Below are 24,832 nucleotides of genomic sequence, written 5' to 3'. Positions count from 1 at the left end.
AGGGAAGAAGAGGGGTAAGGACAGCAGAGGGAGGAGGGTGAGGACAGCAGAGGGAGGAGGGTGAGGACAGCAGAGGGAGGAGGATGAGGACAGCAGAGGGAGGGGGATGAGGACAGCAGAGGGAGGAAGGTGAGGACTGCAGAGGGAGGGGGGTGAGGACTGCAGAGGGAGGACAGCAGAAGGAGGAGGGGTGAGGACGGCAGAAGGAGAAGGAGTGAGGTCCAACAATGAGGTTTCGGGCAGACACTTTCCTCTAGCACCAGGTAATGCTCACAGGGTTGAACATAAGTGGTATTTTTCTGAATGCAAACCTGAATGCAGCTTTTCTTGTACCACCCCCTCTCCTCGAATAAAGGTATTGCAAGACAAAAAAAGCTTCAATCTTATGTGTGTTGCCATTTAATTCTACAAGTACTTATTGAGCACCTGTTGTACAAAAGCACCTTGCTAAGCATCTAGGATGGGAGACCGATAAAGCTGAGTGAAACAGATCCCCTGCCCTCTAGGAGCCTACAAGCCTGGCAGATGTTGACCAATGCTGGAAGAAAAATAGTCATCTAAGAACTCCACAGAGATGACAGGAAGGATCTGAGCCCAGGGTGGGATTCTCAGTGCCTCATCACCCCTCAGAGGGAGTGGAAAGTTCTTCTGCCTGAGGCCAGCAGGACAAACTCCAGCAGCAAATGGGGAAGGAGAGTTGAGCCAAAAGGGCAGGAGAACCTGCCAGCGTGGAGCACACTCCCCTCCACATCTCCACCGACCCCTGTGGGGCTCCTGGCCCGCACACCTGCTCTTTCCCTTGGCTTCTCCTCCTTCCATTCAGCCTTAGTCTTATCCCAAATTGCAATACACTGAAAAGAAAAATGTTCCAAGCTTCTGGTGACCCCAAAGCTGTCTCTGTAAATACTGAGATCCTTGGAGAGTCACACGTGTCACAAGGCAGACTTGGAAGAAAGTCCCAAGAGGTGCAAAAAGACAAGTTAATCTGGATAATTCAGCTTTGCTTCCCAGGACTACAATTCAACTGTGATGGGTGGGAGATGGAGGGATGCATGGGAAGGCTGCGGTGATTAGAATCCTCCCACACAAGGGAGCCAGGGGCTATTTCTGGAGGGAAGAATGGGAAAGCAGAGGCACCAAGCTTTTTGTTGTTCCCAGCACCTTTTACATTTATCACTAAAGCCCAAAGGACATGAGAAGGGGGTAAATACACTATAATAGAGCTTTACACTTGGGTATAAAGATGAGGTTGTATCCTTTTCCATATCTCTTTGCCTACTTCCCGAATTCCTCCTCCAAATCTTCAAAGTCCAGAACCAGGAGCCAGCGCTCATTTGCCAGAGGGATGCAGGATCAGATGGCACCTGAACTCTGAGACTGCTCCCCTCGTCCCAGAACATTGAGCTGTGGAATTTGCCAGACTTGAAAGATCAAACCCATGTGGCCTCATGCAGTGAGGTCCTACCCAGCAGAAACGCCACTCTGTTGTCCCTGATGTCTGGTTAGGCTTCTGACTCACTCCCTGAGTCTCCCCACCTTGAAGCCCCTTCCCTCTGGGCAGCTGCAGGAAGCAGAAACTCGGCTTGAGGTTTTGACACAGGCTCTCCCAGAGATGCCCTGATGCGGCTGACGGATGATCATTATGCCACAGCTTTTTTTTTTTGAGATGGAGTCTCACTCTGTCGCCCAGGCTGGAGTGCAGTGGCGTGGTCTTGGCTCACCACAACCTCCATCTCCCAGGTTCAAGTGATTCTCATGCCTCAGCCTCCTGAGTAGTTGGGATTATAGGCATCCACCACGCCTCGCTAATTTGTGTATTTTTAGTAGAGATGGGGGTTTCACCATGTTGGTCAGGCTGGTCTCAAACTCCTGACCTCAGGTGATCCACTGTCTCAGCCTCCCAAAGTGCTGGGATTACAGGTGCGAACCACCGTGCCCGGCCCTATGACACAGCTTTAAACCTGCATCCCATTCCTTGGGCTGCACTTCCAGTAATGTACTAGGAATCAGAATCCTCTCTAAATCCTGTAATTATTTTATGAATAGCACACTTACACTGCATTATAATTTATGTTAAAAACAATTAATTTGCTAGTCTAAACATGTAATATACACTGCCATGTCTTTCACTTTGTTTAGGAAGGTGTTTGTTTTCTAAAATACTGGGATCCTCAGAAAGGTAGGTGGTCCAGGCCTCCCTTGGCTCTGAGAGGCCCTGGAAGGAGCTGCTTCTCCAAGGATGAAGAGGTGGTGGATGACATGGAGGTCAGTGCCTTGACAATTTCCCTGGCTAGCAAGGGGTCCTGTAAGAAGGGGCCCCAGAGAATGAAGCCGACTGTACTCCCTCTTGCTCTACACCCCAGCTTGGAGGACCTACTTTAAGCCTGTGAGTAACTGGTCACAGAGCTCTACATTCTTAGAGGCAAAGAGGAAAGCAGAGGAGAGGCAAAGCTGCAGTTGTGTTTGGTTGGGTGCTAGCACACTGGCCGGCTGCAAGGGGCGAAGTCATGACTCCACCTCTGAGCTGAAGGGAGCTCCTGCTGCGGATTCCTCACCCCTGCTACCAAACTCAAAGGCTTATGGGGCCCAATGAGAGAGAGTGTATGTGTATGTGCGTGTGCATGTGTGCACATGTATGTGTAGCTAGAAAACATCTGGCTCCAGCCAGTTGTTGCCAAGTGGGGCTTTGAGCTGTGCATGGCATAAGCACCTATGGCCAACAGGACATGTGGGAGCTGAAGCTCAGCATATTATCTGTTCAGCAAGCTATGACATGGAATTGCATATGCATAGACGGAGGGGCTCTTTTTCGTTTTTTGTTTTTGTTTTTGTTTGAGACAGGGTCATACTCTATTGCTATTGTCCAGACTGGAGTGTAGTGGCGCCATCATAGCTCATTGTAATCTCAAACTCCTGGGCTCAAGTGATCCTCCTGCCTCATCCTCTTGAGTAGTAGGACTGCAGCTATGTGGCCACCACACCTGGCTAATTTTAAAAATTTTTTGTAGAGATGGGGTCTCCCTATGTTACTCGGGCTAGTCTCAAACTCCTGGCCTCAAATGATCCTACCACCTTGGCCTCCCAGAGTGTTGGGATTACAGATGTGAGCCACCATGACCTCTTTTTCTGATTTTCATTGGCTAACAGCACCTGCCATGTTTCCCCGCCCCCATTCCCCACCCCTCGTTTTTTTCAAGTGAAACCAGAAAAAGAGAACACTTGAAATCTATTTTTAAGGTTTGGCACTTGATACAAAATTATACACACACACACACATACACACACACACACACACACACACACACACACACACACACAGTGTAGGCTAAATAAAACAGCTCAGGGGCTGTAATTGGCAGCAAGAGATAAGTGATGGAAGCCCAAGGACACCCTGGGAAGTTAGCAGAGCCCGAAGCCAGAACTTAGGGATCCCTGCAACTCATCGTATTTAGGTCATGCCACCATGCCTACAGCCACTTTCCAGCTCTTGGCAAGACCATGGGTTTCTTCTAGCTGATTACTCTCCCTGGGGGATTCTGCCTCCAGAGCTAAGGGTACCTACCACTAGTGGGGCCCAGGGCCTTCCTTGCAGCTTCATTCCATGGCTTTTGGGGAAGGGCAGGGGGAGAGTGGGTGGGGGTTGAATATTTTGGCAAGGCACTGAGGGTGCTTCTGAGAGTCATCCAGGGCAATAGGTTTGGAAGTGGGAAGAGGACCATGAGTTCCTCTGCTCTCTTAATGTGAAAGGGCAAACCAACCTGGATGATGTCAAGTCAAGAAGGGACCCTCCAGGTCCATCCCTCCAGGGATGAAGGGAGCTGTGTGTGTGTGTGTAGGAAGGCAAGGAGCTGTGAACCTACCTAGGGCCAACACCAAAGACTGCACTCTGCCTCCACTAGCTTAAAATGGAAAGCCAAAGTTGTCTCAAGGTATGGAAAATAAATCTTCTTAGTGTTTTGTTTTCTTTCAGAATCAAACCTAATGGGAAGCCTCCTAACCTGTGACCCCAAAAGCAGAGCATTTTAGCCCAAGGCAATTTCTCCTCAACAGACTACCTTGGATTGTGGGGAGCAGAAACAGGGAGGACTGTAGCCCCCAGGAGCTCTCCCTCCTGGCTTTGGCTGACAGTGGGGAAGGGGGATTTGAGGCCAACTCCGGGTTGGTTCCCTATTTCCGGACCCAGCGAAGCCCCATTCTTTCCCTCCTCTTTACCCTTTCTGAACTTGTCGGGTATGTCCCCATAAGAAGCACTTAGACCTTTTATTCCTGCGGAAGTGGAGCGCCTGCAGCCAGAGGAGCAGGGGACAGTAGGGGGCAGGATGGGAGTGAATGAGGGCTGCCCCCTACCCTCAGCAGGTCAGGCACCGCGGGTAAGGAGCCCTCACCCAGAGCCTGCCCCTACCCTGTCCTCGGCTGCGGCGAGCGCCCAGGGCTCGCTCAGTTCTGCCTGCCCGGCTGCATGACAATGACGGCTGCAGAAGCCGAGCACCGCGGCCGCAGAAGGGACCTGGCGCGAAACGGGCCATTAAGCCCAGAATGGCGGCAGGGTGGGGGTGGAGGTGGGAGTGAAGGTGGGGGTGGGAGTGGGACGGGGCTATTTATAGAACAAAGCTCCAGCCTGCGGCCGCCCCAGCACAGGGATGCAGCCCTGGCCTCGCCCCACGGGCGGGCGTCCCGGGCTGGGGAGAAGGCCAAACCCCCAGGCCACCCGGCGGCAGGGCTGGGCTTTCGGTGGAAAATGGCTGGGTCTAGGAATCTAGCGCCCCTTCCTCGGTAAACGCCATGTCCCAGGGTCTAGAGGAGAGAGCCCCAGAAACGCAGGGAAGGCGCGGCGCAGCCAAGCAGGGAAGGGAGTAATTCCCCAAAGCGGCTGCTCTGCTCTGACTGCAAACTGTCACCGCCCTCGCCCCAGGACCCGGGGAGGCTGGGAAGATCAGGCGCAGAGAGCACCCAGGCGGCGGGCGGCTTTCGGCGCTCTGGGGCTGGGGCGGGCGGGCGGGCGTGTCCTGCGCCTGCTCTGCCGCTATCTCCCGCGCGCAGCAGCTGACGGATGGCTCTTTAATAAGCCCCTCGTTAATCTTCCCCCGCCTCTCCAACCTCTGCCCGGGGACATCCGTATTTTCTGGCCCGATAAGGCTAGAGAATTTTAGACGGTGAAATGTAGCAAGGAAAGCAAGTCCTTATTGTTCAGCCGGAGTCACTCAGCTGTGTCCCTTCGAACAAATCTCCCTTTTTCCTTAAAACAAAAACAAAAACAAAACTACATCCCTTGGGCGTTTTCATTTCAGACCCTCCTGTCTCCAAAGAGCAGTTCTTTCTCCTCTCCAGCTCCCTGATCTATTTTTTTCCTTCCCGGCAAATCTCATCCGGCACCGCCCGGTCCTTTCGCCCCCTGCGACTCCTTGTCTCTGCTCATCCCCTTCCTTCCGTCGTCGCCTTCAAGGATACGCCAGGCAAACCCTCGTGCCTCCCCCAGGCAGGTCATGGAGGGCTCTAGGCAATCCTTTTCCCTAACCTCCGAAGCCCCAAAGAGAGAAACTTGAATCCGTTATGACATCTCAAGGCAAAACCCCTCAAGGTGGAGAGACCACTTTCAATGTGACCCAACCGCGGGTGGAGGTGCGAGTGAGGGGTAGGCGATGATGTAGGGGACGGGAGAGACGTGTCAGCTACAGCTTTAGGCAGATACCGCGCCTTTGGTCTGCTCTCCAGCAAGCCAGATCAGTTCACCTTTTCTACGCAACCTTTGGGACGCGCAGGCAAAGTGCACAGCACCGTGTGGGAGCTGCTTGCGCACGGGGCTAGGAAAGTGGTGTTGCCGCGCGGGGGCGCCTTCCTCCCGCTTTTGCGCCCAGGCAGGACACCCGGCGTTCGCTCCACGGGGTCTTGGGGATTGGGGACTCCAGAGGAAAAGACCCCTGAGGACCGGGTCTGGGGCGGGCAGAGGAGGGTCAGGGACTGTAGGGGAGCGTCGTCGCTGGCTGTGCTGGCTGTAATTACTTTAGAAAATCAGACCCAAGAGCCGGGATCCCCCTCCGCTTGCGTCCCGGTCTCCCAAGCCCAAAAGGTCTGCGCGCCTTGCCGCCCAGCCGGGCCCCAGCGGGCCCTGTCACTTACCGCAGATCTTGAGCCCCAGTTTTCTGGTGCATCCATGGGCCACGCCGCACCAGGTATCGTACGCTAGGACGAGAGAGAGGGAGAGAGGTGCGGTCAGGGAGGCTCCGACCGTGGGGAAATGGGTGGAGGGCAATGGTTTTCTTGGGGAAGGATGAGGTCTTTGCCGGAGCTCTTCATTAAAAGCTCCTTCCTGAAAGGAGCTAGGAGCCAAATCTGTGAGCCCACAGGCATACCCTCTGAGCCCCCATCATACTCCCTTCTTGCTCCTGGCTTCAAATATAGAACGGTGTCTCTGAGAGGTGGGGCACCCAGCACACCTCCGGGCCCCCAAGCGACCCCCACCCGGCAGCCCCGGAGGTGGGGTCAGAGTTGGGTGAAGGCTGACCCACACGGAAAGGGCCAGGCCCCGCAGACTCAAACTACCCAACACCCACTGGCCAGGCCCCGCAGACTCAAAGGGCGACCACAGTAGCCCAGAAAGGGAACACAGGCATCTGGGACCGAAACGTCTCATAATTTCTTGGCGGGTCTCCAGCCTACTGGCAGCTTAAAATAAACTGGCATGAAATGGGGTCGCGGAAGAGTTCAAGAATTAATTGGGTGAAAAATAGTATTTGACTAGATGATCGGGCTCGCATGGCTGCTCTTCAGTCAGACCGGGGAGTGGGGAAGACAATAGTGCGCCTCGGTTCCTCATCCCTGGCCCCTCTTCCCAACCTGCCCCTCATTAACCCTTCCCTCTGACATCTTGGGTCTGGAGCAGGCACAGGTAAATGGAATCAAGCACCCTTCCTCTGAGTCACAACTGAGGGTGGAGGTGCTGCTGGATTTTCCTTCTTTTCCAGGCTGTTCTCAAACCCCTCAAGGTCTACCTGCTGCCTTCGGGGCTCAACTTCCAGCAAGAAGCGTGGAAAGCAGCCCCATCCCCGCTAAGCCCCTAAGCGGGCTGGTGTGGCGAGCCCAGCACGAAATCCCCTTCCAATCTCTCAAAGCAAAGCTCTCCAAGCACTCCCATCCCTTACCCTACCCTTCCTGGTGCCTCCAGCTTCACACAAGTGTTGCAGGCGATAAGGAGAGTGACATCAATTAAACCCGAAGCACAACAGAACCCCAGCGGGGAGAAGAAACAGCCTGACATCGGTGAGACATCTCACAGATGGAGTTCCAGTGACAGACAGGAAATCAGTGCAAAAGCGAAACCCTAATAATACCTGGCGGATAAAGAGCTATTTGGACCTGATAAAGTACGTTCACTTTAAACATCATCTCATCTAATTCTCGTAACAGTCCTATGGCAGGAGTGTTGATCTAAGAGTCATTTGACAAAGAAAAAACATCGAGGCTCAGAGAGGTTACATGAGTTTTCCAAGGTCACTTGGCAAGGAAGTTGGAGGTCAGATACATTGCACTGCCTTTCAAAATTGGAGGCTGCAATGAAAGGGAAAGGGAGACGGGGAGAGCAAGGGAGAGAGCCCCTTTGATGTAGCAAGGGTCGGGAAGACCTAGTGGTTGAGGACAAGGAGGGCTCCAAGTCCCACCCAAGGGTTGCTGGAACAAGAGAGTGCCTAAGGTTGCCTGCACTAAGGCCACCTCCCAGAATACTCTAAAGGGGCAGAGAAGTGGAGCTAGCTGGGTGGGCAAGGGTATTGTCTGCAAGGGAGGGTGAGAGTGGATAGAGCGCCCAGCGCTCCTGTGAAGTCTGGGGTGCGGATGCCGTAGCTAGGCTAAGGGCCCGCAACAATGTGCCTGGGACTCGTGCTGCTTGCTCTTTCACAGCAGGGTCTCCGGCTCTCTTTTTTAGCTTCGAGGCAAACCAGGCCACGTGCGGATTCAGGTCGTCGCCTCTGTGGGGTCTCCTACCTGTGACTGGGCATTTGCACCGGCGACTGGCGGCCACCGGGAAGTAGGTGCGCCGGGAGTGGAGGGTAAATTAACACAACTGCTTGCTAACCCCCCACTCCCACCCCCAGGCGGCAAAAGCGGGTGGGAAATGTGGAAAGCGTCAGAAAAGAAATCCATCAAGGTTAAAGCAACACACAAAGGCGCGCAGGCCTCGCGTTCCTCCCGCCCTGCCCTGACCAGCTCCAACGCCTGTGCCTGGTTCATATGCTACCAGGGCTGGCGACTCTCCTGAGCCGCTCTTTGTTGTGTGGGTAATTGTATCCCTCCTGGGTGGCGGGAAGAGGGAGCTGCAAAGAAAATTGGAATGAGACCTGAGGACTTAACACAGGACCTCCTGCCCGGGAACCAATGCCAGCGTCTAAAGGGGCTTTCCGGTAATAATCCCCACCTCGTTGATGAGGATACTTATTTTCTCAAATATAAAGTGCCATAAAAGCGCATCATATAAGCACTCCCTGTAACCACATTGTCCTTCGTAAGCCCTTTCTGTATACAAATTCTGGAAATTCATGTAATTAATTACATCTCAGAAACAAAATAAATAAAGAGGGGAGCGGGAACCCTTACAGTCTGAAGCTGATAGTTTTTTTAGGGGGGGTGGGGTCAGGAGACACTTCTTCACTCCAACAAGGAGAAAGAAAAACAATTTTCTCATCTCAAGCCTTTACAGAGGTAGGAAATAAAATTAAAGACAGATTCTGGAAATGGGTTGAGGAGCCTGTAGCACTTAAGACAGGGAAGCATAAATCCTCCTCCCTCTTTAATCTGGGGTCTCTTTTCTTTCTCTCTTTTCGGGACGTGTCACCTCCTGACAGATCTCTTGCCTGGGGTAAGGAGAGAGGTGCTCTCTCCTCTCTATGATAAATCTTCTTGCCCCCTCCCAGTTCCCCATCTCTTGCCACTCAGAATGCTGCCCGTTCCCCGCTTTATTTATTTATTTATGCCTCTGAGATGTAATTAATTGTATGAAATGTCAAGGCTCAGTCTCAGTTTTATGCACCTTTCCCGCCCCTGGCTTCTCCCCAACTCGTCAATAGCTTGATGCAAATTTGGAGCAATTAGGGACCCTGAGTTTTCTAAACGCTGCAATTAACGTCCAAATTTCCGCTGATTACAGACTTTGAGCACAGCGCAGGGGGAAAGGAGGAGGTTAGATCTTGGCTCAACGAAAGCCGGAGACTGAAAACTCTTATTCCTGCTGGGGCTCCCGGCTCTTCATTCCGCCCCCTGCCCTGACCCCTGTCGTCCCACGAAGCAAAGAAACCACACACAACAGAATAAAAACGACACTGGCTGCGCGCCCCTCCTCCGCCGCGAAGCCCTCAACGATCGCCGCCACTCGGACCTTGCGTGGTCCTCGCTCTCCGGTGCCCTGGGAGTCACCTAGCGCCCCTGACAGCCAAATGACCTCTGGCAGGGACCCGGTTAGAGCCCCATTTATTTCCCAGCCTCCATTATCTCCGCACTCCCTCTTCCCTTTCCGCCAGCTCAGCCTCCCGACGTCCCAGCGCCCCCGTCTTCCCCGCAGTTCATTTGATAGAAAATTGGGGCGGGACCTACTTGTGGGGCGCAGGTTGGTGGTATTGGGGTCCGCTCCCGCGTTCGAGGAGGTTGCAGACGAAGATGGGGTCGAAGACGCCATCAGCTCAGTGGTCCCGGGGCCTCTACTGTCCGGGGTCCTCGACTGGTCCGGCGCAGAAACAGGCTGCAAAGAGAAGCAAGAGCTGTGCGGGGAGGACTTCCGGGGTCCTGCACACCCGAGGGACTGAGCAGCTGGGGGCGCGGACGACTCCCCTGGAAGATCCGGCGCTGGAGAGACAAGAGGGAGGAAGGGCAGCGAGCCCGCCTGGTCGGGGTGCACGGGAGGGGGGGGCAGCAGAGGAGACGTGCACGTTAGCTCCGGTACTGGGGCGCGGGCAGGGTAGCCCTGGGCCGGTCTCGAGTCTGGCGGTGCATCGGCACGACCTAGAGTGAAGTGCCGACACGAGGCAGGGTCGAGGTGGGGGGTCCAAGGCCAGTACAAGACGCGGGGGTGTGGGGGACTGGGCTAGGAGTACAGGGGAGCGCTCAGTGAGCGATTTTCCAGCCGAGCCGCTACAAGCCCCATTGGGCACTCAGCACCGGCGTGCGAGCCAGCGGGGGGAGGGCGCACGGGGCGGGCATGTCTGGTTCGGTGTCTGGTTCCCGTTGTTGTGTCTGGCTAATTCCCTGGAAAGAAAGACACTAACTGCTCCGGGGACCAGGGACTTTGGTGAGACAAGCTGAGAGAGGAAAAAGGCCCATATTTTTATGTTCTCCCTCGGACTCGGCCAGAGAAGAACCACAGTCACCTTGCACTCCAGACAGCCAGAAAGCAGCGAGTCGGAACCTTGCTTGTCTCCCTCTTATCCCTGCCGGTTTTTAGCCATGGCTAAGCCTAGGGCGAGGTTTCGGTCCGGTTTCAGCGTTTCTCCTCTACCTAGCCCCTTGAGGACCCCAGATTCCTCGCGGTGCAGATCCAGAGAGGGTGGGGTAGGTAAGAATGGGGATCGTCACCGGGGAAACGAACTTGCGCGCAGCGCGCAGGAGGCGGCGGACAAAGATCTTGCGCGGCGCCCCTGCTCTACTCTCGGCGCTGGCGCGATGGCTCCCGAAGGCCCTGGGACAGAGAGTGAGGGAGAATCTGGGTAGATCGAGGACCTCGCAGAGAAGCACCCATCGGCTATCGCCTCCACACCCTCCCTCCGACCTCACACCTAGCCCCGCGCGCGCACTCGCACAGCAACACCGGCAGCGGGTCGACCACGGCCGCTGGGAAAGTAACAGGTTACCGCTCCTAGTAGCGCCTTTGGCTGCTGCTGGCCAGGCGCCCTTTGGAGGGACAGGCGCTGGCAGCATGGAAGCTCAAGGGAAAATCGCTGTTGCCCCACTTCAAGTAGAGCCGCAGCCTCTGTGCGTCCCCGGGGCGTGAATCCGGCGGGCAGAGAGAAGAAGAGTGACGAGGGCGGGGGGTCGGGGGGTCCCTGCGCAGCACACCCGTGGAGAGCAGGGACTAGGGCGGGCAGGAAGCACTCATTTCGGGAGGGTGGGTGGCCGGCGCCGGGGATGGGGTTGGTTGAGAAGCCGCGGGCGGAGAGGACCTGGCTGAACAGACACGGTTGGGCGCTGGGAAGTCCAGGTGGTCGCTCGCTTACCCACCTCGGCTCGGCCACAGCGAGCCGGGCACTCCCGCCTTTCCTCTGCACAGCGCCCAGCGATCCGCTCGGCTCGGCTCGGCCCTGACAGGCGTAATCTGCCCGGCGTCACCTCCAGCTGCTTCCTCGTTCTCGCTAGTTCCGTCTCGCACGCGAGCGCCAGGAGAAGAGAGAGATTCGAAGAGGCGGCTGCACGGCTTCGGGGTAGGCGGGGGCAGAGTGGGGAGGCGGGGACCGGATCGGCGGGGAAATCACGAGGCCGTTGCTCGCGGGGGCAGCTCGTCGGCGGAGCGGCGGGGCTCCTCTGCAGGTGCCTGACCGCCTCTGGAGCTTTATAGGGCGATTATAAATCCAGCTCACGGTTTTGCGCCCGGAAGGAAAAAAAAGGTCTTATGAGTAATCCAGAACGTACTCAACACGCTTTTTTTTTTTCCTTTGGAAATAGGCAGGTTGTCGGGTGAGAGCAGGGAAAAGATAATTCCTACGAAGAATTCTGCCTTTCTGAGCGTTTCTTCTTCCCTCCCCTCCTTTCCCCTCTCCCATTTCCCCTCCCCCTCCCATGTCTTGTCGGAGACCAGCGGCGGCTTTGCCTCAGTCCTTTTCCCCGGGATTCCCCCAAATCTGTGACCCTGCAACGCTTCCTTGAGCGAAAGCGCGCTCTGGGTCGTGTCCTCGTTGGCTCTCTACGGAGCCGGGATTGTTGTAACGGCAAAGGAGGCAGAAATGAGGGGAGATCTCTCAGACCACGGAGGAATTAGTTTCCTCATCCAGCCCTGGGCCTCATCAAAGTAGCACACCTGGCCACAGCTACCCAGTGCCACCGGCAGAGAAAAGGACCCCACGTCCCTTTCGCTATGAGCTCGCTCCTCGCTTTGGCCCCCTTGGTGATGGGAAAAGAAGGCCTCCTGATTAATCATGTCTGAAGGTTGATGACACGCACGAGCGCCGCTGCACGCGCATGGGGAACCTGTGCACAGAGGTGCCCCGGGAGGGGCGGACCAGCTCCCCTTGCCCTGGCCCACTTCCCCTTCGATTTCACGCGCTTTAAGGATTCTCCCACTGCAATATTTAGGCACGGTTAAAAGAACCACTGCGTTGGGAAAAGCCCCTCGCCTTAAAAATGCGTTGATGGAGAAATTCCCACCAGAGGGCGCCAAGAGCCCAGAGACCGACCGGCCCCGCGCTCCCGGGTCTCTCCTCCAGCGCCCGAGAGGAGCCCACACCTGGAGCTGCTGGCCAGGCGGTTACGCGCCAGCCTGCCTCTTCATGCCTTGCCTCACCGCCCTGTCACTAATTTAAGTTCTCCCCTTTCTTCTACCCCCGTTTCTTTTTCTTTAGGGCAAAAAAGTTGATGTCTGCGCGTGTCTGGGTAACACTGTGTAGGCAGTGATTCCTCTACAGGTATTTACCGTGGTCCTCCCCCTCTCCCCCGGTGGTGCAGCACGCAGGGGTTATTTATGCGCACATCTGGGGCCTCACTGGTTCAGCCGAGGCCCGTACGTTTTCTTTGAATGTCTTATCGCCTTTCACTACAACACAACGGAAACACACACAAAAAAAGTTATAAATCACAGAGAGTTCCACGAGGGAGATCGAAGGGTCCGCCCTGGGCAGATATGGTCTGATCAGCAAGAGGGATCTCGCTGTTGGGTTTGAAATAATCGCGTTGCCTTTGGTACTAAAGAAACTACTGTTTTGTCGCCTTGTCTTCTCCTGACAATAAAATCTTGGGCACTTTTTAAGGATACAAAAACATCCTAAACGGCGGGGCGCGCGGTGACTGCAGCACTGGGCACTGAGGCTTGGGCCTGGACAGGCTGGGGGTGCCTGCTCCACGTAGGAAACGTCCCCCCGAAACCACTCTGCTCGGCGCCGCTTGAAGTGGGCGGCATACAACCAGGTGAAGCTCGGAATTCCATCCACCGGCCCTCCTAGAGCCTTCCGTAAACGAGACGGTCGCACCAATCAGGGAGCCAGGTGCCAGTGCTAAATCATTCAAGATGCACGGGGCAGGAGACAGGAGGGAGGAGGCAACACATCTCCCGGCGCCCCTCGGTCTTCATTGTCCAGCATAGACGCCCGCTCGCCCTGTCTCCTCAACCGTTTCCCAAAACCCGTGATTCCCTGGAAATGAAGATTCGTTTATTTCACCTGTGGCACGAGATTGAGACATTTACAACCATTTCCTCCTTTGACCCCAGAGTTCAAAACACCCCTAACGTTTTAGCCAATAAAATAATCTCGTTGGAGAAGGAATCTCCTGCAAGGCTAGGTGTCTGTCGCAAGCTGAAGCTGAGTCCGTCCAGCTTTGAGGACATCCCTCTCTTTCTCCTTTATGGTGAGTAGGGGAGGAATGAAGCCTCTTGCCCGTCCTTGTTTAGAATGTTTAATTGAATATAAGCAATAATTGATTAAACGTGTATTTATTAATCCCTACTGTGTGCCAAGCACTTATTTTTTGGAGCTTGCGTTGTCCCTGCGGTTTATATTATCCTGCACGCCGGGAGTGGACATTCCAGTGAAGCAGGGAGAGGAGCGGACTTAGAGACTTCATGAATTTGATTTAATTTTCAATGATCTCCTCCTCCAACTCGGACTTTTGGGCACAGCAGGAATGGTAAGGAATTGAAGGCCAGGAATTCTACCCCATCCAGATACTGAGTTTTGAGGTAGGGCATAGATCTTTCAGCACGAAGGACAGCGCCCGCCCTTCTGGTCCCCACGCCTCTGTTTCGTTCGCTTCTGCCAATAGCTCTGGGCCAACCCACCAGGCTTGCCCCAGCACTCCACTCCTGGCAGTAACTGCAGTGTTTGTTTTGCCTAGTTGGGTCATGAGGTATTTCGCCCACTGCTCTTCTCTCGGGTAGGAATTTGAACTACGAGTGGCCGTGGTTGTCATTCGGCTCTAAACAACATTTGAAACCTGTATTTTTGTTTATGTCTTTCACTCTTCCTTTAATCTTTTATTACTCCTCGGGGAGGACTCTTGGGGTAATGGGGGTGGAAAAAAGATATCCTCTCCAGGGACTCGAACCGGTGATGAGGGGTGGCCCGGAAGGGAGTGGTATCCGCCCAGCTGTTTCGATTGTAGTTGAAGCGCTTTGAAGAAATGGGAACGCGCGGCGCTCAAAGGCAGAAGAAGGAGGGGGCGATGTGCGACCCCTCCAGTCTCTTTCGGGCGTTAGGGATTTGCGATCTTGCAGCCCCAGCTACTCCACCCTGTCTTGCCGAGGATAATCTTTCCTTAGGTCAACCACAGCTGGGACTTGGGAACACGACCCTCCGCCCACAATGCCCTTTATTCCTTTCCCCGGCGTGGGTGGGTGGGGGATTGTTTAAGGATATTCCAACCGGATTTGGGGCCAAGCCTTTTCCGCAAAGGGAAAAGCGGGTGGGTAGGAGGAGCGTGAGGCGTTGAAGGAGCGCCCAAACGGGCTGCGGGGAGATTTTCATGCCTAAAACGTGGTCAGTCAAGGTGAGTAGACAGGACACGTCAAATTTTTTTTTGACGCACTTAGAAGTTTTAGCCTCCAGGAAACGTAATTTAGAGCCACGGTATTGGTTCGTTTCAGCTGGCTCTTTAAAATCTATTTTAAGTGTCTAATTTATGACCAAAAAGAAAAAAAATGGCAGTGTTCACCATTTAAACGTCTGTCTCCCGAGACGAGAACTGGGGGAAGCGTTACTTAACCTTTCGTTCTGCTTAAGTTGGAGCTAAGGTCCATTTGCTGTTTTTGTACTTTAAAGATAGTTCCCTGAATTATTCTGGACTTTCTTGGAGGACCATGGCTAAATCCACACCCCCATCCCAACAGACCACACAACACTCACAGCTGGGAGGTAGGAAAGGGTTAAAAGAGTGCGAGACGGTGGGAGGGGTAACAGCAGAATGCTGGAAGGCTGGAGAGGACTCTAGGAATTACAGTCACTTCTAAAGAAGGGAGCTGGATTATTCGGATAATTGGCAAATGGTCCTTCCCCCTTGACAGTCAGAAGATGAAAATATTCTAATACAAAGAAATGAATCAAGGAGGACAGGGTGACTTGTGTTTGGGCAAATCTCCTTGTGCAAATCTTAAAACGCCCAATTCTTGCTATTCTAAACACGAACACAGAACGACCACCAGGTGGCAATAGATTACAATTTCTGAGAAGAAACAACAGGCCTCCCAAGGGAACAGTTCTTCAAGGAAGAATGCAGGCTAATACTCATCCCTGCCGTATTTCACAAAGCATGGCCTTTTCAAATGGTCAGAAGTGATCCGGAAGTGACCTGAAACACCCAGGGTGGTATGTCCCTTTGGTGAAAGACTAGGGGATGCATGGCATCTGTTTCTTTCCCACCTAGCTGTGTCCCAAAGGTAGTGAACCTTTGAATATTAGGCAAGAAACTGTTTCACTGCAAAACTGGAAACCAAGGAAATATAGTTCTGGATTGTAATTCTGATGGGGAGATTTAAAGGTATATCTGTGTTTTCTGATCTCAACAGAAACCAAGGCAAAATCAGTCCTTCCCCAAAAGGGTGGGATGCAAAAAGGAGGATGTCCCACCTGAGATGCTTTAGTGAAATACAGAATTCATGGGAGACTGAGGAGATTAATATTTATTCATTTCTTTTAGTGTAAAAGTTCTTGAACTATTTAAAATAACAGATATTTAGTCCCCATTTTCAAACATAGGTATCTGGGACTGTTACTTGTGAAAAGGTTCTGGAAAGTTCTGACTTAGTTGTGGAGAATCTAATAAATTTCTATTCCAGGCCAGGTTTCTTCCCCTAATCCTGGAAACTAGAACCTTAAGAGAAGGGGTGCATGATTGATTGCCATTCTCATCAGGCCCCACCTTCAACATTGGGGGGTCACATTTCAGCACGAGATTTAGAGGGGACAAACATCCAAACTATATCAAATATTGTGACAATAGCTGATGAATGCACTCTCTAATACCAAGAAGGGCAAAGGGGGATGGGGCACAGTGGTTCACGCCTGCAATCCCTGAACTTTAGGAGGCCGAGGCAGGCAGATCTCTTGAGGCCAGGAGTTTGAGATTAGCCTGGGCAACATGGAGAAACCCAATCTCTATTAAACATACAAAAATTAGCCAGGTATGGTGGTGCACGACCTATAATCCCAGCTACTTGGGAGGCTGAGGCAAGAGAATCACGTGAAATCGGGAGGCAGAGGTTGCAGGGAGCCGAGATCATGCCACTGCACTCCAGCCTGAGCAACAGGCTTTTTTTTTGTCTCAAAAAAAAAAAGAAAAAAAAAAGAAAAAAACCCAAGGCAGGAGCAAGGTGGAACTCAGAGGAAAGTCTGGCATAGGCTGCCCAGAATTGCTTACTGCGGGCCCAGACTGGCTAACAGTGGTGGTGCTGGGGTCTGTGGGGGACGTTAGAGACCTCTCTCTCTGTATCTGGGTCTCTCTTGCAGTCTCTCTCTCTTTAACAACATGACTAATAATTGTGCTCATATTATAGAGGTAGGAAATAAGTCTGAGGGAAATTGTGTGGTGTGTTTATTGTATGAATTCTCAGTTAATTATCACCTGAGGTCTTCTGTTTTCTTGATGAGGAAACTTAAGTCCAGAGAGGCTACAGGACTTCCCAGACCATACTCCTAGTGCGCAGGGGACTGCAAATGCTTTCTTCTTCCCTCAGTCCCAGCGCCTTACGCTTGTTCAGTGAAGCCTTCTGGCTCTGTCACACAATAATCATCAGACCTTGGAAAAAATCACAGAATCTCTCCAGACCCCCATAATGGGAGGGTTAGGGTACAAGATAAGACCGGAGGAGGCTTCATTCATCTGAAACAATTTATTATTACAGGTATTTTGTGATTCTTCTCACTGGCGACTCTTCTCATGTTGTAAATACCATGGACTCAAGAACCTCTTGAGGCCCTCAGGGCAGCTTTTGCTGGGAGAAAAGCAAAAACGTTGAAGTCAGTCTGACTTGAGTTTAAATCTAGATTCTACTTACCGGCTATTGTATGATTGCTCCAAGTTTACTTCTAAGTAGAACGGGTGTTAATATCAGCCTTGTGGGCTATCTTATTTGATGCTCATAGAACCCATTTTAGGCTGGGCATGGTGATTCATGCCTGTAATCCCAGCACTTTGGGAGGCCGAGGCAGGCAAATCACCTGAGGTGAGGAGTTCAAGACCAGCCTGCCCAACATGGTGAAACCCCCGTCTCTACTAAAAATACAAAAATTAGCCGGGCATGGTTGCACATGCCTGTAATCCCAGCTACTTGGGAGGCTGAGGCAGGAGAATCACTTGAACCTGGGAGGCAGAGGTTGCAGTGAGTCAAGATTGTGCCACTGCACTCCAGCCTGGGCAACAGAGCAAGACTCAGTCTCAAAAAAAAAAAAAAAAGAGAGAGAGAGAGAACCCATTTTAGCAAGTGCAACTGTGCCTAGTTAATGGTGTTCAATACATGTTAATTGCTGCTTCTGCTCCTTCCCCTTAGTTCAACAGTGATTTTGATCAATTTAAATTTGTTCTCCTGGGATGTATAAGCTAAGCATAATATTTGTATTATTTTGCCAATTTCTTTTATTAGAGCTACTGATCATTCCCTGACATAGGACTCAAAACCCTCCTCTTTAGTGCCTTAGAAGTTTTTATTAGTGTACAAAGATAGTTTGATTTGTAGAGAAAGTTTTCTGATGGAGTATTCAGACTCTCCTAGGAAGGGGAGAGAGCGAGCCAGTTTTGTGATGAGGTGACATTTACACATAATTATGGATTTCTGCTGGGATTCAATCTTTTGATCATTTCTATTTTCCTACTTTCATTTTCTCCCTCTGTAATCTCATCCAATCTGGCAGTTTTAAATATCTTAAGTTTTATTTAAATTAAAATAAAAAAATTTAGATGTTTTTGACTCCCAAATTGATATCTGTACCCTGAACCTCTGTCCAACATTCCAGTTTGATATATCCAGTTGAATTTTCCACTTGGATTTTTTTTTTTTTTTTTTTTTGAGATGGAGTCTTGCTCTGTCGCCCAGGCTGGAGTGCAGTGGCATGATCTCAGCTCACTACAACCTGGTTTCAAGCAATTCTGCCTCAGCCTCTCTAGTAGCTGGCATTACAGGCATGTGCTACCATGCCTAGCTAATTTTTGTATTTTTAGTAGAGACGGGGTTTTGCCCTGTTGGCCAGGCTGGTCTCGAACCCCTGACTTCAGGTGATCCACCTGCCTCGGCTGCCCAAAGTGCTGGCATTACAAGCATGAGCCACCACACCTGGCCATCCACTTGGATTTCTAATAGGCATCTGAAACTTAAGGTGTCCCAAATTGAATTCCTGATGCTTTTTTCCAAACCTGCTCCTATTACAGTTTTCTCCATCTCTGTAAATAACTAGAGGCAACTCCACCTTCCAGTTGGTCTGGTCCAAAACCTTGGAGTTATCACTGACTTCTTCCTTTCAATCTGTCAGTAAATTCTGGTGGAGCTACTTTCAAACTTTAACAACTTCACTCTCTATTTCTGCTCTTACTATCCCTCATTTCCTTCCCTAACACACACAATGTAAAATACTAGGTCATACTCATATCATGGCTTTCCTCTACTCAAAACCCTCTAATGATTCCACATGTCAAAGGAAAAGACAAAGTCTTTATAATACCGATAAAGCCCTACATACGCAGTCTGATCTTGTTACCTGTTTGAGTTCTTCTTGTACTGCTCTATCCCATCCTCACTCCACCCTAGGGACAATGGCCTCCTTGCTGTTTCATAAACATGAACTAGAATGGGCCAGGGACTCTGTAATTACAACCCTGTGCTTGGAAAGCTCTTCCTCTAGGCATTTGTAGGGTTTGTTCCTTCTCATTCTGGTCTTTACTCAAATGTTCAAGTGTTCTTTTCCTAGTGAGGTTTTTCTTTATCCTTATATTTAAAACTGCAGGCTGGGCACTGTGGCTCATGCCTAGAATGATGGCACTTTGGGGGGCCAAGGGTCTCACTCTGTCACTCAGGCTAGAGTGCAGTGGTGCAATCATGCCTGCCTGCAGCCTTGACCTCCCTGGCTCACATGATCCTCGCACCTCATCCCCACTGCTGAGTAGCTGGGACTATAGGCTCACATCATTACACCCGGCTAATTTTTTGGTTTCGGTTTTTTAATTTTTATGGAGACAGGGTCTCATTATGTTGCCCAGGCTGGTCGTGAACTCCTGGGCTCAAGTGATCCTCCCACCTCGGCTTCCCAAGGTACTGGGATAACAGGTGTGAGCTACTGCACCCAGTCTGCTTTGACAGGTTTTCAAAGAAAGCTCAATTTAGCAAGTTTTCATTTGAGATAAGTTTCTTGAAGTATTCCCTTAATTTTGTGTAGTGACATATGATTTTTACTATTTTTTCTCTTATTTTCTTTCATTGGCAGGTTGTGAGCTAAGAGAAGGTGGCTTTAGATGAGGAGATTGCCTGCTGATTTAAATACTCTGTCCCTTCACCAGATGCCGTGGCTCACACCTGTAATCCCAGCACTTTGAGAGGCCAAGGTGGGCAGATCATTGGAGGTCAGAAGTTAGAGACCAGTCTGACCAAATGGTGAAACCCCGCCTTTACTAAAAATACAAAAATTAGCCAGGCATGGTGGCACGCACTTGTAACCCCGGCTACTTGGGAGGCTGAGGCAGGAGACTCGCTTGAACCTGGGAGGCGGAGGTTGCAGTGAGCTGAGATCACTCCATTGCACTCCACCCTGGGCAACACAGCAAGACTCCATCTCAAAAAAAAAGAAAAACTACTCTGTTCCCACCTTTAGTTGGGTTCTTCTGATGCCAATTCGAAGAAACTGAATTTGGTGCCTGTTTCGATGGGAAAGAGATTTTCCTCTTAACATATTGTCCAGTGGTAGGCAGGGAACTGTGAAATCTATCATCTTAAAGAATAGTTACTTTCAAGCAAGTCTTTTTATGGAAAGACATTTAGAATAATCTTTATTAGAGATGAAGATACATTAGGGACCTGAGAGCATGGGACACCAAAAGCCTTGTTACAAAATAGATGAAGTATTAAAAAGCAGAGGGAGGAGTTTATGAAAATTCAGTATTAAAATATATGTTGTTGTGCAGCAACAGGAACTACATAATAAATCCTAAGAAAACAGGGACTTTGGGGGCTATTTGTGATGGATTGCAATTAACCCTGCTTAAATATCCAATTAGTCATCAGGGTAAGCAATTTGTAAATGTACTACTGGTTAATATTTTATGAAAATGAGCAAATTTCTACCTCAGGTGACTTTTTTTCCCCCTGTACTTAATGAACTATTTATTGGCTTATTTATTAGTATTTATCCTCATTAAAAGCTTCCATCATACCAGAAAGAGTACTAAGGCCTGCTAAAACACCTCACATAATTGTATACTCCACGAATGTTGATTTCCTTCCTTACATTAACTTTTCTGATCCTAAGGTCAATTTTACCTTAATTCTCTTTTAAAGTTTTTTTCTTTCAAAAACTATACGTCTTCTTTCCTTTCAAGTAATATATGATTGCTAAAGAAAGCTTATGACTTTAGAATGATGAAAAAGGAAATAACCTCATCACACAAACACAACCATGGTTAGCATTTTCAGTAACCCCCTCACCCCCATATTTTCCCCTACCCCATGTATATGCTTAATTTAAAAGGTTTTAGCCTCTGACAGATACTTGTACACCTGTGTTATCATAGCAGCATTATTCACCATAACCAAAAGGTGAAAACCACCTAAATGTCCATCAGTGGATGAATAGATGAATAAAATGTGGCATATGCATACAGTGGAATATTATTTAGCAGTAAAAGGAATAAAGTATTGACATATGCTATGACATGCATGAACCTTGAAGACATGCTAAGTGAAATAAACCAGTCACAAAATGACATATATGATTCCTTTTATGTGCAGTACCTAGTGTAGTCAAATTCATTGAAGCAAAAAGTAGAATGGTGGCTAGTGGGAGTGGGAAATGAGGAGTTACTGTTTGATGAGGACAGAGTTTCAGTTGGGAAGATGAAGCAGTTCTTGAGATGGGTGCTGGTGATGGTTGCACAGCAATGTAAATGTGCGTAATACCACTGAAGTATACACTTGAAAATACTTAAAATGATAAATTGCATGCTAGGCATGGTTTACAATAAAAAAGTTTTTAGTTATAAAAGTGATATAGGCCCATGATTTTAAAATTTTAAGGGAATAAATAAAAGGTGTAAAATGAAAAGTAACACTCTTCTTACCTACCTCCCCTCAATTGCAAAACCCAGACATAACCATTTTAACCAGTTTCATATTTCTGCTTATCCTGACTGACAGAAGGACCTACCAATTCCTCTTCCTTGGCTTTGAGTGGTCATGAACCCTTGGGGACCTGAGGGTAACCTAAGCATCCATTTTGACTTACACAGTCTTAGGAGATGTTATTGGCATTACCATGCTTCTTGTGCTGTGGCAGATACGTTGGATATACTCTCAGCTACTAGTGATAGAAAATCTGAAGCAAAATGGTTTAAACAGCAAGAAAATGTATTGTTTTACATAGTGAGAAAATGTCTTCAAGGACCAGGTTCCTTTTTCGCTCTGCTCTGCTGCTCTTAGCCTTGGCTTCAGCATGAGGCCTACTCCTGGTTCTAAGATGGCCACCAGCAGCCATGAGGGCTCCATTGCTTCCTGTTAATATCCAACTCCTGCTGATGTTTCATCAGTTGATATTGGTGTAGTTCTGCCCATGCCTAGCAATAACTAGTAGCAAAGCGGATAGGATTACCATGATTAACTTAGATTTATCATCTGGGGTGGAATGGATATGGAGGAACCAACTATGGTATGTGTCATAAGCTGTCTCTTGGTTCAGAAAGGTACATTTTGAACAGGCTATGCAAGCCAGTATCTTCTCCCAACATTTTACTTTCCAAGCTCCTCCAAGCTCTGTACGCTCTGCCTGCTCCATTATAACTCATATCCTATGAGAGTGGGGGGCTTATTAGGAGAGACAATCAGAGAGACCATTATATTCCTTAGTCTGGCCTTGGAGGCCTTATCTTACTTGCCTCTTGTGAACTCTCAAGACCTCATGGTATAGGACTTTTGCCCCGAACTCCACAATGTTTCCAATGGCCATAGGCTTGACTTCACAGCTGGTACCATGAGCTCTGTTCACGTGCTCCCCCGTGACCAGCATCAATATTTCAGGCAAATACCACAATTACGTCTATCTTACATGTCCACCAGGATCAAGCTAAAGGGAAATAAACATTGTAATTAAAGTAAATGCAGGCTGGGCATGGTGACTCACACCTATAATCCTAACACTTTGGGAGGCTGAGGTGGGAGGAATCCCTTGAGGCCAGGAATTGAAGACCAGCCTAGGCACCATAGCAAGACCCAGTCTCTACAGAGTATTAAAAAATTAGCCGGGGGTGGAGGTGTGCACCTGTAGTCTCAGCTACTTGGGAGGCTGAGGTGGGAAGATCACTTGAGCCCAGGAGTTTGAGGCTGCAGTGAGCTGTGTTTACACCACTGCACATCAGCCTAGGCAACAGAGTGAGATCTTGTCTCAATAAATAAATAAATAAGGGCAGGTTATCACCTTGTTTAATATATAAAATAATGTAGGGTAATTGAAGGCTATGAAAGGACCAATACTGGAGAAGAGGAGACACAGCTCTGATTCCACACTTGGACTGCTGGGACAGTGGTTCAACTAAACACTGCCATGTATTAAAGTTCCCTTACATGGATCTTCTAAAGTATTAGATAAATGCCTTGTAAGTTATTCCTTTTTTCAATCTGTTCCTCTCCACTGGCCTCATAGGGAGGAAGCCATAGCGTGAAGGGCAGGGTATTAGAATAAAATGACCTGGACTTGAATCTGCCAGTTCCCAGGTATGTGATCATTAGAAAGTTACTCTCTACCTCTCTACACCTCACTTTCTTCATATGTAAATTGGGAATAATAACGTCTATTCCATACAGGTGTTATGAGGATTAAACACATTAACATCTGAATGCTTAGTGCCTAACACATAACAGGCTATCAGTAGCTGTTATTATCATCCATCCTGTGAAACAGGCTCAGGCTCATCAATATTTATTTGTTTGTTTGTTTGTCTGCTTGCTTGCTTTGAGATGGAGTCTCCCCGTTACCCAGGCTGGAGTGCAGTGGCAAAATCAGATCACGGCTCACTGTGGCCTCAAACTCTCAGGCTCAAGTGATCCTCCTGCCTCAGCTTCCCAGGCCGAGACTACAGGCATGTGTCACCACTTTCAGCTAATTTTTATATGTTTTATAGAGATGGTTTTTGCTATGTTGTCCAGGTAAACATGTTGATCTTAAATGTTTTACAAATAATACTCCACTTACCTTATGTCTTCCAATGATACTTCATCTTTTTTCTTGCCTTGTTTTTCTTACCTCCAATGCACTCAAATTCACTGTAATACAGCACCCCCAATCCACACTCAACTGACACAGCTTTCCCTAATATCACCAACCGCCTCTTTGTTGCTATCCAATTACCCTTTTAGTTCTTATCTTACTTGTCTTCTCTGCGACTTTTGGCAAAGCAGGTTTTTGCAGCCTCCTTGAAACTCTTTTTTTGGGTTTCTGTGGTGCTGCTCAATATCAATTAGGAGCCTGTTGGCAGCAGGTAAAAGAAACCTTGATCCAACTGGCTTGAACAATAAGAAAGTTTATCTCATAACATAAACTCAGAGGGCTGGCTCCCAGTCCGGTCGATTCAGCGGCTGAGCATTATCAGGGGCCTAGGTTCTTTTTGTTCTCCCATTCACAGCGTCAGCTTCTTCCTAAGATTAGCTTCTCTCATGATCATGAGATAACTGCCAGCAGAAATTAGAGCAGCATGCTTCCTGGTTCTTAACCAGAAGAATGGAGGAACATCTCCTTCCAATCATGAAATAAAGTCCTCGATCTTTTTAGAACAAGTAGGTCACATGTCCATCTCGGGAACAATAACAGTCACCAGAGAAATGCCAGGCACTGGTTGGCTGAGTCTCATGGCTATGTATGTGGGGAGTGAATATCTGAACAGAATCAGGACTGTCTTTGCAAAGAAAGAGAAAAGGATAGTTGCTGAGTAGGAAACCAGCAGTGCACCCTATATTTGCTTTCCCAATTTTCCTCTTGGTTGTTCCTTCTCAGTCTATTATGTGCACTTCTCTTTCATGGACTGCCACTTAAATGTTGGTGATCATTATAATTCTATCCCTGGTCCTCTTCTATTTGGACTACACTGTCTCCATGGGTCCTTCACTCTGTTTTTTTTATTACTATCTCTAACTGATGACTCCTAATAAAGGTATATTTCCAGCCCAAATGTCTTTTTTAAGCTTCCTACCATGAACACTAGTTAACACTTACTCAATACTTCCTGAAGTTAGGCAAAATAATGCACCCCTCTGCTCCCAAGATGTCTACATCTTAGTACCCAGAAACTGCAAATATGTTAGGTTATATAGCAATGGGGCATTGAGGGTGCAGATGGAGTTAACCTTGCTGATCAGCTGACTTTAAGATAGGGAGACTCGGCCGGGTGCGGCTGCTTAAGCCTGTAATCCCAGCATTTTGGGAGGCCCAGACGGGCGGATCACGAGGCCAAGAGATTGAGACCATCCTGGCTA

General features: G+C 49.7%; 1 protein-coding gene across 3 annotated transcripts in view; it reads right to left on the bottom strand.

Moving 5' to 3' along the window:
• Positions 1–11,695, bottom strand: part of GAD1 (glutamate decarboxylase 1 (brain, 67kDa)) — a 45,412-nt gene extending 33,717 nt beyond the window's left edge. Inside the window, exons 1-3 of one of the 3 annotated variants that reach the window (XM_011945918.1) lie at positions 11,197–11,695; positions 9,580–9,724; positions 6,118–6,180 (exon numbers count right to left, since the gene is read on the bottom strand). In XM_011945918.1, the coding sequence (XP_011801308.1) occupies positions 6,118–6,180; positions 9,580–9,661 (145 nt within the window). In that variant the 5' untranslated portion in view covers positions 9,662–9,724; positions 11,197–11,695. Of the gene's footprint in view, positions 1–6,117; positions 6,181–9,579; positions 9,725–10,829; positions 10,986–11,192 lie in introns of those variants that run through there. The other 2 variants (XM_011945920.1, XM_011945919.1) reach the window with 2 other exon arrangements.
• Positions 11,696–24,832: the final 13,137 nt, after the last annotated feature.

This window comes from Colobus angolensis, unplaced genomic scaffold, assembly GCF_000951035.1.
Source record: "Colobus angolensis palliatus isolate OR3802 unplaced genomic scaffold, Cang.pa_1.0 Scaffold247, whole genome shotgun sequence".
Taxonomy (NCBI): domain Eukaryota; kingdom Metazoa; phylum Chordata; class Mammalia; order Primates; family Cercopithecidae; genus Colobus; species Colobus angolensis.
Note: the sequence above shows the minus strand (reverse complement) of the source record. Positions and strands in the feature narration are given on the sequence as shown.